The following is a 17,180-nucleotide window of genomic DNA, read 5'->3' as shown; positions in this document are numbered from 1 at the left end:
CTCCAGTCAAAATCAAAAATTTAGTCTTGGGTTGCATACAGGGAGAAGGGTCTTAAAGTGGCAGTAAACTCTCATTTAAAATTTTCCCTACAGGTAAGTTTATAATAAAGCTTACCTGTAGGTAAATGAATATCTCTTAAACATGCACCATTTAGGAAATATTCTGGCAAGCAGCAGCCGGGGACGTCACCGAGGCATGCGCTCTGAAGGTACGGCATACCAGTGCGTGCCACAGCCAAAACACGCGGGAGTGACTTAATCGTGGCTCGGCCATTCAAGCAGCCGCAGCCTGCGAACTCTGCGTAGAAACAAATCATCTTACAGTTTTTTTGTCAAAGCTTAAAGTGGTTGTAAAAGCTCAAGGTTTTTTACCTTCATGCATTCTATGCATGAAGGTAAAGAACCTTTTGTGTGCAGCAACCCCCAATACTTGAGCCCCATCTCAATTCAGCGATGTGCATGAGAGCAGCGGCTCTCCAGATTCTCTGCATCCTCATTGGCCCATTGGCTCCTGCTACTGTCAGTCACAGCCAGTGAACCAATAAGGAGAGAGCAGGGCAGGGCTGAGCCACACTCCATGTTTGAATAGCAGTGGTTCGGGAACAAGCCTGCTCGGGTGCCCCCATAGCAAGCTGCTAGCTATGGGGTACTTGGCAGAAGAGAGAGGCCAGGAGCGCCAGCAGGGGTCCCGAGAAGAGGAAGATCAGGGCTGCTCTATGCAAAACCACTGCACAGAGTAGGTAAGTTTGATATGTTTGTTATTAAAAAAAACACTGGCCTTCAATATCTCTTTAATTAAACAAGCTGAAGTAAGAAAACGAATTGGCTACCATGCACAGCTGCACCAGATTTTGCCCTCTCAAATTTTAATAAATCAACTCCATAGTGTTTACTTCACCAGTCTAGCATGGTGCTCTTTGTCTGTAATGGGGTTATTCTAGAATGCACCCACACTATTCTCATTGCTCTTTCTTGCATGTAGAAAAAAAGATGAAAGAAACAACTTTGCTAAAATGTTCAGCCACCAGGCAGATTCAAGCTTGCCTTGAAAGTTTAAACATAATTGGTGATGCCAAGAAGCAGAGAGCATTATACAAATAAGGAAGCGCCCTCCTACAGATCCTGTTGATACAGTTCCTGTTCTGCAAGGGATTGCACAGAATTCAGATTAAGGTAATTGGAGTAAACTATTTGAATTCAGTGCAATAGCTGTGTTTACTGAATAAAGGTGTCTGTTTATCAAGTGGTGGAAAATTACCTCTGCTGAGTTCTCCGGCATTCTGAGAGAAGATCACTCTCCTCTGAGTGCCTATTTATGAAGTGGTGTAGATCACTGTTCCTTTTGAGAAGTGAAGCGATCTACAAACGCTTCAAACTGTGGAGAACGCCTCCTGTTACTGTAATCTCGCGAGACATGGCGAGATAACAGTGCCAGAAAATAACAAACACTCTGGTGTCCATTTATTACCTCTGCTGAGTACATGGGCATTCTCAGAGGAGACCGCCCACTTCATGTTAATAAAATAACTAGTCCCCTACACAAAATATATATATATTTATCTACATAAACATGGCAGGGGGACATGTTTACTGTCTTGAGGGGTCTGATCGAGGAAGAAGGAAGTCAATAATCTTTCTACTTCCTCCTCAGTTATCGGGGGATTCTCTTTTCTCTCCCGATTCTCCACCTCTAAGATGGCAAAACTGGGAGGGTGAATTCTGACAGATCACCCATGAGACGCCACGATCGCACCGTCATTAACTGGCTGTTTCGGTGTCAGTCAATGACAGATTCTCTGTGTGCTGCGATGATCAGCGGAGAACATGTTCTCTGCTGATCGTCTCCATTTCATAAACTGTTAATGAACTGAGACGAGCAGCGATCCTTGGGATCGCCACTGTTCACAGTTTCATAAACGGACACCAAAATGAATAGGTTGCTGAATGAAAAATTAAACTTTCACTTTAAAGAAGTCCAGCCAAAGCTCGTTTGGCTGGGCTTCTCCTATGGATCACAGGAGTGCAATTCATTTTGTACTCCTGTGACCCGTTTCCAGCAGAGAGCGGACCAAAGTCCGTTCTCTGCTGACGTCACAGAAATCAGTCCCGACGAGGGAAGTCTGGATCCTTCAGGTGCCTGGACTGACACTCGTCTCAGCCTCTCAGGGAGTCGCTGAAACGCCTGCTCCGCCCATCCACAGCTCAGCGCTCCAATGAGCGAGCGGAGAACTGCTGATTGACAGTCAGCAGCTCTCTGCTCGGGAAGCTGTGAGAACCGAGCCATTGGCGGTCTTCGATCGTTTGGTTCTCAGTGTAGAGATGACGGGGGACAGATGCAGCATCGGTCCGATGCTGCATCCACCTAGGTAAGTATGATACTGAAAAAAAAAATCCTTTTAACCACTTCCCGCCCAGCCTATAGCAGATTGACAGCCGGGAAGTGGTTCTGTTATTCTGACTGGGTGTCATATGACGTCCAGCAGGATAACATGCCCGCGGGGGCACGCAGCACGGTGATCGCTGGAGCTGTGTGTTAGTCTGACACACTGCATCTTTGATCGTGGTAAGGAGCCTCTGACAGAGGCTCGTGACCATCACAGCTGATCATCGCATGAATCAGGAAGTGCCGGTAAACGGCTTTCCTCTGTTCGCGCTGACAGGGAGAGCCGATTGGCTGCTCTCCCTGTCAGGGGGGGGGGGGGTCTGTGCTAATAATCAGCACATTGATTATCAGCACAGCCGCATGAGAGGTGCAGATCATGTGCCAGTCAGTGCCCATCATTAACGCCAGGCAGTACCAATTAAAGTGCCAGTCAGTGCCCACCACAGTGCTAGTCAGGGCCCATTAGTAATTCATGTCAGTACCTCATCATCAGTGCTGGCCATAAGTGCCATCTATTAGTGTCCATTACTGCCACCTATCAGTTCCGCCTGTCAGTGCCCATCAGTTCCGCCTGTCAGTGCCCATCCATGCCACCTGTCAGTGCCCATCACTGCTGCATATCCATGCCGCCTATCGGTGCTCATCAGCACTGCATATCGGTGACGCCCATCAGTTCTACATATTAGTACCTCATCAGTGCCAATTCATCAGTGCCCATCAATGCCGCCTCATCAGTGCCCGTCAGTGAAGGAGAAAACAAAATTTTATAATAAACGAAGAAAAACTTTTTTTATTTAAAAAATGTTGGTCTTTTTTTAGTTTAACAAAAACTAAAAACCCTAGTGATGATCAAATACCACCAAAAGAAAACTCTATTTGAGGGAAGAAAATGATAAAAATGTAGTTTGGGTACAGTGTTACATGACCGCACAATTGTCATTCAAATTGCGACAGCGCTGAAACCTGAAAATTGTCCTGGGCAGGAAGGGGGGGGGGAGTGCTCGGTATTGAAGTGATTAAATATGTTCCAGGTGTATCAATATAAAGGGTGTGCAAAAGCTTACATTTTAAAGTTTTCTTCATAACCGCTTCAGCCCCGGAAGAGTTGGCCGCTCAATGACCAGGCCTTTTTTTGCGATTCGCACTGCGCCGCTTTAACTGACAATTGCGCGGTCGTGTGACACTTTACCCAAACAAAATTGCCGTCCTTTTATTCCCACAAATAGAACTTTCTTTTGGTGGTATTTGATCGCCTCTGTAGTTTTTATTTTTTGCGCTATGAACAAAAGAGCGTCAATTTTGAAAAAAACACAATATATTTTACTTTTTGCTAAAATAAATAAAAATAAATAGATATCCCACATTTTTAATCAAAAAAACTGTTTTTTTTCCTCAGTTTAGGCCGATATGTATTCTTCTACATATTTTTGTTGAAAAAAATTCGCAATAAGCACATATTGATTGGTTTGCGCAAAAGTTATAGCATCTAAAAAAGGGGATATATTTATGGCATTTTTATTATTATTCTTTTTTACTAGTAATGGTGGCAATCTGCGATGCAACATTATGGCGGTCACTTTTGACACGTTTTTGAAACCATTGACAATTCTACAGCGATCAGTGCTATAAAAATGCACTCATTACTGTGTAAATGTCACTGGCAGGGAAGGGGTTAACACTAGGAGTTAACTGTGTTCCCTATGTGTGTTTCTAACGGGGGGGGGGGGGGGACTGTCTAGGAGGAGAGAGAGATCGGCGTTCATACATAGTATGAACATACGATCTGCCTCCTCTCCCCTGAAAGAACCAGGATCTGTGTGTTTATACACACAGATCCCGGTTCTTGCTCTGTCATGAGCGATCACAGGAGCATGGCGGTCATGCCTACCAGGCACTCGCATTGGGGTCGGCACACGCTGCAGACGTGCGCGCCTCTAGTGGCCAAAAGGTGAAGCGACGTAGATAACGTCGTTTTGCACAGCCGTGCCATTCTGCCGCAGTAAAACTGTTCGGCAAGCAGATAAAGTAGCCTTAGCTTGAATAGAAAAGTCTGTCGCCTGCCAGCATACCATAGAGAGAGACAGCCAAGATTCGAACCATTAGTGGGCAGGCTGAACGTATCAAGCTGATCAATTAATCAACTTTGGTACAAGCAGCCTGTCGGATCCGCTTGCAATTATCGCAAGCGGCTCCTAAAGCCGCTAGCGATAATCACGGTCTTCTCCCGGCGGGGACAGTTGTTTTAACTCGGACAGTTCAAGGTCATTTCATAGAAAACATAATTTGACTTGCGATGACAAAGAGGAAACAGAGAGTTAATTATCTAAGCTATTTTCTAGCTTCATGGCATTGTTTAACATGTTTGAATGTTTAGCTCATTAAATATGTTTTAAGGATAACGGTACTTCTTCAAATAAAAAAATAGTTGAGCTGAAATATTTAAATCATTTAATCACTTCAGCCCCGGAAGATTTGGCTGCTCAATGACCAGGCCATTTTTTGAGATACGGCACTGCGTCGCTTTAACTGACAATTGCGCGGTTGTGCAACACTGTACCCAAACAAAATTGATGTCCTTTTTTTCCCACAAATAGAGCTTTTGGTGGTATCTGATTACCTCCTGTGGTTTTTATTTTTTGCTCTATAAACATAAGAGCAGCAACAATTTTGAAAAAAACACTATCTTTTACTTTTTGCTATAATAAATATCCCAATTTATTTTTTTAAACAATCGTTTTCCTCAGTTTAGGCCGATATGTATTCTTCTACACATTTTTGGTAAATCGCAATAAGCGTATATTGATTGGTTTGCGCAAAAGTTATAGCGTCTACAAAATAGGGGATAGATTTATGGCATTTTTATTATTATTTTTTTTTACTAGTAATGGCGGTGATCTTTTTGAGACCATTGACAATTATACAGCGATCAGCGCTATAAAAATGCACTGATTACTGTATAAATGTCACTGGCAGGGAAGGGGTTAACACTAGGGGGCGATCAAGGGGTTAACTGTGTCCCCTAGGTGTGTTATAACTGTAGGGGGGTGGGACTGACTAGGGGATCAGAGAGATCGGTGTTCATACTTAGTATGAACACACGATCTATCTCCCCCCCTGAAAAAAACGGGATTTGTGTGTTTATACACACAAATCCGGATTCTTGCTCTGTCACGAGCGATCGCGAGTGCCTGTCGGTCATCGCCCCCGCTGGGCACTCGCATCGGCTCCGGGCACGCACCTCCTACAGTGTGTTAATGTACAGTTACGGCGGCTCGCCAAGGGGAGCCATTCTACCGCATTATAACTGCGGCGGCCAGTCAGGAACCGGTTAAAGTACATACATAAATATAAAAGTGTACACTTTATGGAGAAGGATCCAGTTCAAGTGCCCAGCCCCAACACATCCCACACCACGGTTTTCATTCTGCCACTCCTCATTGGTGCCCATCCCTTGTCTACATTCCAGATATCACCCTGGATATTATTTACTTAGAATCTGCCTGTGTTCTCAGTTATTTAACTTTTTTAGCAAATACATACCCTTACCATATAATGAACTAAAGTTCCAAAAGACTTATACAATTGTGCTCATAAGTTTACATACCCTGGCAGAATTTGTGATTTCTTGGCCATTTTTCAGAGAATATGAATGATAACACAAAAACTTTTCTTTCACTCATGGTTAGTGTTTGGCTGAAGCCATTTATTTTCAATCAACTGTTTACTCTTTTTAAATCATAATGACAACAGAAACTACCCAAATGACCCTGATTAAAAGTTTACATACCCTGGTGATTTTGGCCTGATAACATGTACACAAGTTGACACAAAGGGGTTTGAATTGCTATTAAAGGTAACCATCCTCACCTGTGATTTGTTTGTTTGTAATTAGTGTGTTTGTAAAAGGTCAGTGAGTTTCTGGACTCCTGACAGACCCTTGCATCTGTCATCCAGTGCTGCACTGACATTTCTGGATTCTGAGTCATGGGGAAAGCAAAAGAATTGTCAAAGAATCTGCGGGAAAAGGTAGTTGAACTGTATAAAACAGGAAAGGGATATAAAAAGATACCCAAGGAATTGTGAATGCCAATCAGCAGTGTTCAAACTCTAAACAAGAAGTGGAAAATGAGGGGTTCTGTTGAAACCAAACCACGGTCAGGTAGACAAACTAAAATTTCAGCCACAACTGCCAGGAAAATTGTTCGGGATGCAAAGAAAAAAACCACAAATAATTGGTGGTGAAATACAGGAGATGGGCTGCATGGTCGAGTCCCCAGAGGAAAGCCATTACTACGCAAATGCCACAAAGTATCCCCCTTACATTACACCAAACAGCACAGAGACAAGCCTCAGACCTTCTGGCGCAAAGCCATTTGGAGTGATGAGACCAAAATTTAGCTTTTTGGCCACAACCATAAATGCTTCATTTGGAGAGGAGTCAACAAGGCCTATGATAAAAGGTACACCATTCCTACTGTGAAACACGGAGGTGGATCGCTGATGTTTTGCGGACGTGTGAGCTACAAAGGAATAGGAAATTTGGTCAAAATTGATGGCAAGATGAATGCAGTATGTTATCAAAAAATACTGGAGGAACATTTGCATTCATCAGCCAGGAAGCTGCGCATGGGACGTACTTGGACATTCCAAAATGACAATGATCCAAAACACAAAGCCAAGTCGACCTGTCATCGGCTACAGCAGAATAAAGTGAAGGTTCTGGAGTGGCCATCTCAGTCTCCTGACCTCAATATCATTGAGCCAGTCTGGGGAGATCTCAAGCATGCAGTTCATGCAAGACAGCACAAGAATTTACAGGAACTGGAGGTTTTTTGCCAAGAGGAATGAGTAGCTTTACCATCTGAGAAGATAAAGAGCCTCATCCACAAAATACCACAAAAGACTTCAAGCTGTCATTGATGTTAAAGGGGGCAATACATGATATTAAGAACAGGGGTATGTAAACTTTTGATCAGGGTTATTTGGGTAGTTTCTGTTGTCATTAGGATTTAAAACGAGTGAACACAGTTTATTGATAATAAATGGTTTCAGCCAAACACTAACCATGAGGGAAAGAAAAGTTTTTGTGTTATCATTATTCTCTGAAAAATGGCCAAGAAATCATAAATTCTGCCAGGGTATGTAAACTTATGAGCACAACTGTATATCACTGAGAGGTGTTAACATTTTTATGAACTGTCACTATCAAAGATTTGTATATACATGGACTACTTATTTATTTAAATATTCAAAAATATATATTTTCTGGTAAAGTTTGCACTTTATGGCACATGCCACAGTTTCAATTAAAATTTTTTGAGCACTGCACTTTTTATTATATCAAACCATTTTAGACATATAAGGCTAAATATAGGCATTTTCAACAAAATCTTTTAAAATAGAACCGGGATTTTAAAATCTGCAGGCGTTTTCCTTGCAAGAAAGAATTAGTATTTTGCTTTAGTATAAAACAATATGCTGTCTGATAACCAAAGAAGCCCTCAAATCTAGTTGTGATTATCACCTGATCTAGCTTTTTACAGTAAGACTGGGGAAAAAAAACAACATCTGTGGGCACTCCATGACCTTTCAAGACATCCCCATCTGGCTCTTTTTAGGTACAATCGGTTAGCCCGGGTGCATTTTTTTTTTTGGCTTATTGCCCTTGTCTCATTTGATAAGCTGATGAAGGGGGGGGTGTCTTTCTGGTCTCCAACTTTAGAGGAATAAACATGCATACGTAGCTAATTAGAGATTTAGGTTTACAGAAAGATGACCAGAAACCTCTTTCTGTAGTTAAGCTGGGCACACACAGCATGTTTTCTTTTTGTTCAACCCAAAACTGACAGATCGACATACAAATACAAGTGATGTTGGTGCTTCTGATTGGATGCTGGTTTTCCAGCATGTCCTTTCAACAAAGGCCAACCGTTAGATCGGCTTCTGTTGGACAGACTGCTGTACACATTGACTGAAAGTGGGACAGTTCCTGCTGAACCAGCCATTGGACATTGTGTACCCAGCTTAAGATTTTGCCTAACAACTGCAGTCTGGCATCTGTTTCTTTAATAGTTTTACTACTTCATTTGACATTAACATACTAGCATTCTTGTATCTATAGCTTGACACATTCCTTGTCTTGCCTTTCAGGTTTGGCTTTCAGGCATTGTACAGCTACTTACCACAAAATGAAGATGAGCTGGAGCTCAGAGAAGGAGATGTTGTTGATGTCATGGAGAAATGCGATGATGGGTGGTTTGTTGGTAAGTATTTACTTAAAGAGGAAGTGCAGTCTGCTCACATAATCTGTAATAAAAACATATTTGCTAGGGTTGTCCCGATACCACTTTTTTAGGACCGAGTACAAGTACCGATACTTTTTTTCAAGTACTCGCCGATACCGATTACCAATACTTTTTTTTTTAATGTCATGTGACAGTGTTTTTTTTTTTTTTTTTTTTTTTTTTAACAGTGTTTTCTTTTTTTTGGGGGGGGGGGGGGTGAACGGTGTATGTGTGTGTGTTTTTTTTTTTTTTTTTTTTTACAATTTTTATTTTTTACAATAATATTTTTTTTATTCTTTATATGTCTGTCTTGAGACAGAGAAAGAGACCGAGGATAGAGATTCCCCAGTCCCTTTCTCTGCAGCCTCAGCTGCACTGAAAATGAATGGAGAGAAGACAGGGGTTCCTCTTCATTCATAAACTGACACATCGTAATCACAGGAGATTACAATGTATCAGTTATGTGAATGGACAGAGTCAGCTGACTCTATCCATACACACAGCGGAGAGAGACAGCAGAACGGAGGGGACAGAGAAGGAGAGAGGAACGGAGGGGACAGTGGAGAGACACAGGGAAGCAGAGAGGAACGGAGGGGGACAGCGGAGAGACACAGGGAAGGAAAGGAACGGAGGGGGACAGCGGAGAGACACAGCAGAACGGAGGGGACAGCGGAGGGTGACAGAAAAGGAGAGAGGAACAGTGGGGGACAGCGGAGAGACACAGGGAAGGAGAGAGGAATGGCGGAACGGAGGGGGACAGCGGAGGGGGACAGAGGAAAGGAGGGGGCATGGAGGAGGATGCAGTGACAGTCAGCGGTGAGCGATCACCGCTGTATGTCACTAAAGCTGCTGAAAGCCGCTGGGGGAGAATCTTGTAACTCCCCCACGCGCCGATCACAGCTGTGTTCCAGGTATCGGGGGAAGCATCGGGAGCATTTGCCCGAGTACAAGTACTTGGGCAAATGCTCGGTATTGGTGCCGATACTAGTATCGGTATCGGGACAACCCTAATATTTGCCATTCTGAAGCTTCCCTCCAACCACTTTGCATATTATTTTATATATACTGTAATTCTGTACTTGCCAAAAAAGCTGCAGAAATCTCCCTCCACTAAGTCTGGCTGCATCTATTTTAACTGTGGGCAGCTGAAGCTGCTGCCTTTTCACTTCCTGGATTTACACAGACACACACCTCCAGCTCTCCAGCCCTGCAGCTCTCATTGGCCCTCTTATGACTCATCACCCCTCCCTTCCTGGCAAACTCTCACCAGAGTGAGAGCTGTGCATGATGTCATACGCCTAGGCTTTTCACCAGACAAGAAACAGGGAGTGGGCTGTGTAAGGTTTTTACTGGCAGAAAAAAAAGTTTAACTATCCATAGTTAACTATCCATAGTTAAAACAACAAGGGCGGAAGATTTAATAGATAGAAAGTTGAAAAAAATGACTGAAGGTCCGCTTTAAGTAGCGACTCATTATTACAAATCCAGATGGGACTACTAGTTTTTCTTGTATAGTCAGGATTGATTTCCTTTCTTAGAGATATATTGAGCTGTTTAATGAATTGGCTATGATTTTATACTGTACATCATTTGCATGATGAGCATCAAATACATGAAAGAACAGCCGCCTTTTATTACCCAAGAGTCATCCCAACTGTGGCACCCATGCTGTTATACTCTTTGATCAAAAGAGTCTACATTGCTCCTGCTTTCATGTCTCATGTTTAATTTTTCACTTGTGAAGTTGGGCTAGACTCAGGTTGGAATTAGTTAGAGCATATGTTAAGGATAGGTTTACTAGTGCTTGGAAAACAAATTGAATCATATTGAATTATTTTTTCATGTTCCTCTGTTTATAACCCATGACATTAAAAAGATACGTATTTAGGTATAGTGGTTCTTTGTGCACTGAAAAAAATATGCCATGCCAATATGTTACCAGACCCAGCAGCAAACCAGGGGTCATCCAACATAACATTTTATATATCTGTGTATTCTGTATACAGTGCTGACGGTTGGTCTTTGAGAAATAAATGAAAGACAAAAGAAAAAAACTGTTTTAAAAAGAATTAGATTTTCTTGTGTGTTTTCTTGTTTCCTGCATTGTACACAGATATTTTGTCTACATAGAACAGATTAGTGAAACATACAAGTATTTTATGTATAATGATGTAATATAATGTTAAAAATGAACTCCATGCAGGTATCAAAAAAATACTGTAGTTGTGCATTTCTTTAAAAATATTTAAACTAAAATGTATGCAAAGGCCAAACTTTTTTTGGGTTACAATTGTTAGAACCTAAGGCCTGGTACAAACTTTGTTTTTTCATTCTGGGCTGGAGTTCAGGAGGAGCTTGCTGTAATAACTATTCAGTGTTAGTGCAGTGATCTCCCCGCTGAGCTATTGTGTTCTAACAGGGGGCTGCCCCCCCCCCCCACCACCACCACCACCACCACCACCACCAGAACACACCGGCTAGCGCTGATCAGATGGCTGATGTACACACGGCTAAAGGTTGGAGAGTTTCTGTTGAACCGGCTGATATTTGGTCTGTATGTACCAGGCCCTGGGTTTTTATTGGTGTCTGTGTCTACACTTAGGAGATTTACCCTTACTATTGGTCCTGGTGACCATGGTCTCCGATACAGAAAGTAATGGGAAATCCAAACTGATTAAAGGCTAAATCCAACTTCAAGACCATGTCTCACCCATATTTAACATGTAACATGGCGCCAAGTGGACCCCCCCACCCCCAAGATGCCCCTTTCTTTACAGCGTGCAGGTGTTCTACCCCCCTGCAGCAGCTGTCAGATTTGAAAACCACTTCATTCATTCACACAGGTTTCCACGGCAGTCTGACTTGTAGTCTGATGACACTTCCTTCAGCTTTCTAACTGAAAGTTGTATCTTGGTACAGGCAGAGAGCTGAAGGAAGGGTGTGCAGGAGCCTGGCATTGCACCCGTTATCCACTGATGTTGCAATGATTTGCATGCTCATTTGTAAAAAAAAAAGGATAAATGCGATACATTTTTCTCCTGCAAAAATATGTGCATTGTTTTGTTTTTTGTTTTGCAGGAGGTGGACTGCCTTTAAGTTGTCACTTGAACAGAAATTACAGTAATTGTAAAGCTTTACATTTTTTTTATAAACAAGTCATACTTACCTACTCTGCGCAACGGTTTTGCACAGAACAGTCCTGATTTCCGTCTTCTCGGGTCCCCTGCTGACGCTCCTGGTTCCTCCCCACCGCCGAGTGCCCCTGTAGGAAGCCACTATGGAGACACTCGTGCATGCTCGATCCCAAGCTGGGCTATTTGAGAATCAGAATTTGAGTTAGAAAACCAGCCCTATATGGCTCCACCCTCCTGTTCTCCTTTCTCAGGTTTTGGCTGACAACCTAACAGCTCTTAGCCAAGCCTGTGAGACGGGGAGAGGAAAAAAGTGCTGCTGCAGAAGTGCACAGTGCTGGATTGAGATCGGACTCAGGTGACTATTTAGAGGGGACAGAGAAGAGATCTTCTCTTAGTTCCTGCTAAGTGTCCCTGTGACAGGAAATAAAGGGAAATGTATGACAAAAGTGGAAGATAAGGCAACTTGCATACAGTATGTGCATTTCAACAGTTTGCTTGGAGTTCAATAATCATCTTTGCTTTCTTTGCTATTCTAATTTTGCTTTGCCTATTTCACTTTTATTTTGTAACAGGTACATCAAGAAGAACAAAACTGTTTGGCACGTTCCCTGGCAATTATGTCAAGCCATTGTATTATTAAAGACGATACAGCACGCAGCTCCAGAATTATTAAGCTATACTTATAAAGAATTCAGGCTTATGGTATTATGCTATGTGAAGGCATTTGCTGAATGTATCCATTAAGGTTCTAAACAAAAAAGGTTTACATGTGTCAGTACTGTGTTCAACTCTATATTTCTAATATGAGACAGTGAAGCGTTATTCCATCTAGTCAGTCTGTTGTTACTATGTTGCCTTAATGTTCTGTTATTTTAATGAGGATTCTATCCTTTTCATACTTATGTTTTAAAGTATACCTGTCTCCCGCAAACAGAGATGCCATTTGGTGAGCTGAAATTTTACCTAAACTATAAGGAATTAAAGGTGGGAAGCGCCCTTGCCTGTCCCTGTTGAGTTGAGAGAATAAATGCTTGGTCACCCTAGGTCCATTGTTATTACATGGCAAAGTGAAAACCTGTCCTCGAACAATGCCCTTCAGGGGCAGCATGGGGGGGCTTCTCACCTGACCTCCTGATCCCTAAACTGGTCCCTGTTGCTGTTCACATTGAAGAATGCAGTAACACAAAATCTTCTTCATAATCATCTTTTCACCGTTGTCCATAATAGCTGCTACAGTACAATTGTGAGAAGAACATTTTTCCAGGAGGGAAACTTGTTGTCTTAGGAGGCAGAGAGGATCATAAAGTTCCTGGCCTCTCCACGCTCTTTGGTTGCCTTCAATTTATGCATAAAGAAAGTATACCATTAAAGGTGTGGTTATGATCACATTAAGCGATAACATGTTTTAAAAATTTTATTGTCACATTTTTATGCTTAAATTACATCACAAAATAGCATGTTTTTTCCAGTGATATAACAATATGTGATATAACAATATCACATATAACAATATGTGGACATGGGCATTGTCCATTAGTTTATAGAGATCTCCTGGAATGTTTTGCCAGAGATTAATTTTGACATTCATATCAGAGGCCTGCAAGGTATGAAATGACAATTATCCCATCATTGCATAACAGTGTAGGCATATGTGCAGCCGTCTTTTTTTATATGCCTAGAAGTATACTGTTATTGAGCTAAAGAAGTAAAGAATCTGACTAAGCAAGAGCCGTTGTTTTCTCTGCTGCTATATTTATTCTTTTGCCTGGCTCAAGAGGTTATACAACTGAAGATGGCATAAAATACAGAGAAATGATTTAAAAAATGTGCATGGAAGGCATATGATAATTTCCAAAAGGAATTACAAGTGTTCACTCTATAAATGGATATCTGTAGTTGGATATATAAGGTTTATAAGATGCCCATAGATGGGGAGTAACTGTGGCCGAGTAGGCTATTTTACATACATGTGCATGTTTAAACCTTACACAGATCTGGTCACAAGTTGCATTCCAATGGACTTTGTAATTTGGCTGTTGGTCTGGGGTCTAGGCCAAGCAGCTTCCCATGACAATGTTTTCCCAGCTTTGACTAAAGAGTGGATCCTTAATAATGGGTAGTCAAGCATTCAGATCTCCATTCTGACCACTTCATCAGTGGGCTGTGCTGTGATTTTCTCTGTGACTTGGTGCCCCTAGTACTTTGTAGGGCATGCATTGTGAAAGGCTTATTTATGCTCATTTCATGCCTATAGAACAGTGGCCACATTTTTTTAATTTATTTATTCAGATCTCAGCTAACCTGAAGTTTATACACATACCTATGTACAGTCACTTATTTAAAAGTAATCCTTTGCAGCCAATCATGTTTCATTTGAGAGCTGTCATGAAAGTGAATTTTGCATGGTCTCTCTGTTTTTGGCCCCTGCCTGTAAATAAGAGCTGGCTGGCACAGTATGGACATACAGTAGACTAATTGCGTCAGGAAAGGCAGGTTAGTGATATAAATGATATAGTAGTATATGAGGAGATAACTGTGACCTTCAATATGCTCTGTAGACTTTCATCAGATAGTCAAAAGAAAAAAAGGGAAACTACATATGTAGGTAGATAGCGTTGTATTTGACCTGATTTTATCTTCATATTTTACATTTTCAAAGTGCAGATGGTCATTCTGGGAGGAAAATTAGCTTTGAAGTTTTCCCATGGACAATGGTGTAATTTTGCCAGTCTGAGGTATCATATATAACCTATTATAATTTTTACAAAATGGCCCCTCCTGTGTGTAGGTACCAGGTATGCTTTTACTGTCTCTGTTTCAAGGTGAGGTGTGTTAATCTGATTTAAAGGGGTTTTTCAGAGTAATTTGATTACCAAAACAAACTTAAAATATAACAATTTTGAATGTATGTTTTCCTGCCTTTACATCTTTTTTGTTTACAAACTTTTATTTGGTAAAAAGTGGTGGTACATTCCTGCCTTTACATCTACTACCATTAAGAGGTACCTGATGCTTCCTACCATTGCGGAGTGGTTGCCGCTGTACCTTTTTTCCCTGAGGTTACGTTTTTTCCCCTGACACACAGCCACAATCCTGGGGTGACCAGTAGGCAGAGCACAGATAGGCAGGGGTAGCCTGCACCCAAATATATGTATGTAAGCCTTCCAGGGGCACTACAGAGTGACATTAACTTTTGAGGAAATTCAGGCAAATCTGTGGACATTGCTCAAAAGTAGGGATGAGCTGAGACACACTTGGCCCAAATCTACCTGAGTGAACCCACCAGGTGGCGGTAACTGTACTGGGCCAATCATAAGTGGCCAAGGCAGTCCCCCACCCTACAGCCGCACATATGCACGCCCCTTTAGACGTGCAGCTGTGGGTCGGGAAATGTCTTGGGTGCTTATGAATGGTCCATTGCAGTGACAGTGACAGAATTGCTCAGGTGGGTTTGGAATAGGACCCATACACGCCTTAGCTCATCCCTATTCAAAGGCAACAGGCCACACGGTATATTCTAAGGTTACATGTTAATGGATCTTGCTGAAAATCCAGAAAACCCCTTTTAATTCAGTGAACTGAAACATACCTCATCGTTTTTACTAAGGTTTAAGTGCAAATGAAAAAAAAATGTTAACCTCTTCAATTCTGCTTTCACAAAACTACCACATACTGTACACACCTATAAAATGTTTCTAAAAAATACACTGTAAGTTTGCATCTTGCAGTTCAAAAAAAAAATACAGATCTAGAATGTTCTTTTGTCATAAGATATATTTAATATTGTAAGATGACTATTTTTTTGCTGGCGCTTTTTTTACCAACTTATTAATTACAGCTGTGATAGCATGACTAGCAATATGTTTTGATAAATATACATAAAAAACCTCTCTATATATATATATATTACCTGTGTTCCTAGTACTAAAGAAGAGTATTTTTTTTTGCCATGAACTGTACTTAAGTACATTCAACAAAAGATTTCTAAGAGGTTATTGACTGTAAATATGTATATTTGACTTTGTAAAGAACATGTATGTTACCTTGTATAAAGAGAAAAAATAATTTAAGTGAATTGACTGAAAAGGAAAAACAGTTTGGAGACATGGAAAGATTTTTTTTTTTTTTTTAGTATACCGGTAATTTAAATGAAGGAGGTTCGGTATAACTTCACAGGAAGTGTTTAGCACAAGATATCTATGTCACACTTAACAAAATCACACTGTCCACCTTATAAAGAAAGAAAGACATAACATATGCATTGTTTATTACTATTTTAACCCAGCAGGTGCGTTCATGACACAGTATTTAGAACTATGTTAAGAATTGGAAAGTACACTAACAATACATTAGGAATTGTCTATTTGACTATTTAGTCAAGCACACATACAACAATAATGACCACTTTTCTCCTCACTTTAACATAGAGTTACGTTGTGGTGTTTTCTTATTGCAGTGCATTATATTTTGAATCATAATAAAAAGGAAGCATTCAATAAATTTTGGTTCTTTTATGATTTGTAATCTGTGTGATCTGAAAAAGTTCAAAGGGGAAATTTTTTTTTTTTTACTTAAAGTTGTGTTTAGCAGGGAACTCCAATAATACCCTGGATCATACGACTAAGGTGTTCATCAAGCAGCGGAAAATAACTGCTGTGTTCTCCAGCATTCTCAGAGGAGAGTGCATGTTTATGAAGCGGTGTAGATCGCTTCTCTTTTTGAGGAGCGAAGAGATCTACAAATGCTTCGAACTGTGAAGAAGGCCTCCTGTTACTGTAATCTCGGAAGACATGTTGAGATTACAGTAACAGAAAATCGGTGAGCTGTACGTTTATTAAGCAGCGGTGAATTACCACTGCTGAGTAAACGGGCATTCTCAGAGGAAACCGCTCTTCTCAGTACATCACACTACACCTCGTATGAATAAAATAACGTTTAAGTTCCCCTACACAATATATATATAGATATATATATATATATCTATATATAAGATAAATATATATAGATATATATATATTAGTGTTTGTAACTTGCTCTACCTGTTTTGGGAGGTTTGTGAAAAGCAGGGGGGCTTTTTACTGTCTTGGGAGGGACTGATTGAGGCAGAAGGAAGTCAATAATGTTCCTACTTCCTCCTCAGTTCTCCGGGGATTCTCTCTTCTCTCCCCGATTCTCCACCTCTGGGCTGAAGAATCTGGGAGGGAGAATTCCCACAGAGATCACCAGTGAGGTGTTGAGATTGCACCTTCATAAACTGGCCGTTTCTGTTTCTGACGGACTTTGTGTGCTGAGATGATCAGTGGAGAACATGCGATCATATCCATTTCATAAACTGCTAATGATCTGAGATGAGTTGCAATCATCAGGATCGCAGCTCGT

The 17,180-nt window shown here is 41.2% G+C and overlaps 1 protein-coding gene across 10 annotated transcripts in view; it reads left to right on the top strand.

Moving 5' to 3' along the window:
* SORBS1 (sorbin and SH3 domain containing 1) overlaps nucleotides 1-16,301 on the top strand; it is a 211,188-nt gene extending 194,887 nt beyond the window's left edge. For all 10 annotated transcript variants that reach the window (XM_073596488.1, XM_073596489.1, XM_073596490.1 and 7 more), the window contains 2 exons: nucleotides 8,534-8,646; nucleotides 12,374-16,301. In XM_073596488.1, coding sequence (XP_073452589.1) covers nucleotides 8,534-8,646; nucleotides 12,374-12,441 — 181 coding nt within the window. In that variant the 3' untranslated portion in view covers nucleotides 12,442-16,301. The remainder of the gene's footprint in view (nucleotides 1-8,533; nucleotides 8,647-12,373) is intronic.
* The last annotated feature ends 879 nt before the right edge of the window (nucleotides 16,302-17,180 follow it).

Source organism: Aquarana catesbeiana, linkage group LG08 (genome assembly GCF_042186555.1).
Source record: "Aquarana catesbeiana isolate 2022-GZ linkage group LG08, ASM4218655v1, whole genome shotgun sequence".
Classification (NCBI taxonomy): domain Eukaryota; kingdom Metazoa; phylum Chordata; class Amphibia; order Anura; family Ranidae; genus Aquarana; species Aquarana catesbeiana.
Note: the sequence above shows the minus strand (reverse complement) of the source record. Positions and strands in the feature narration are given on the sequence as shown.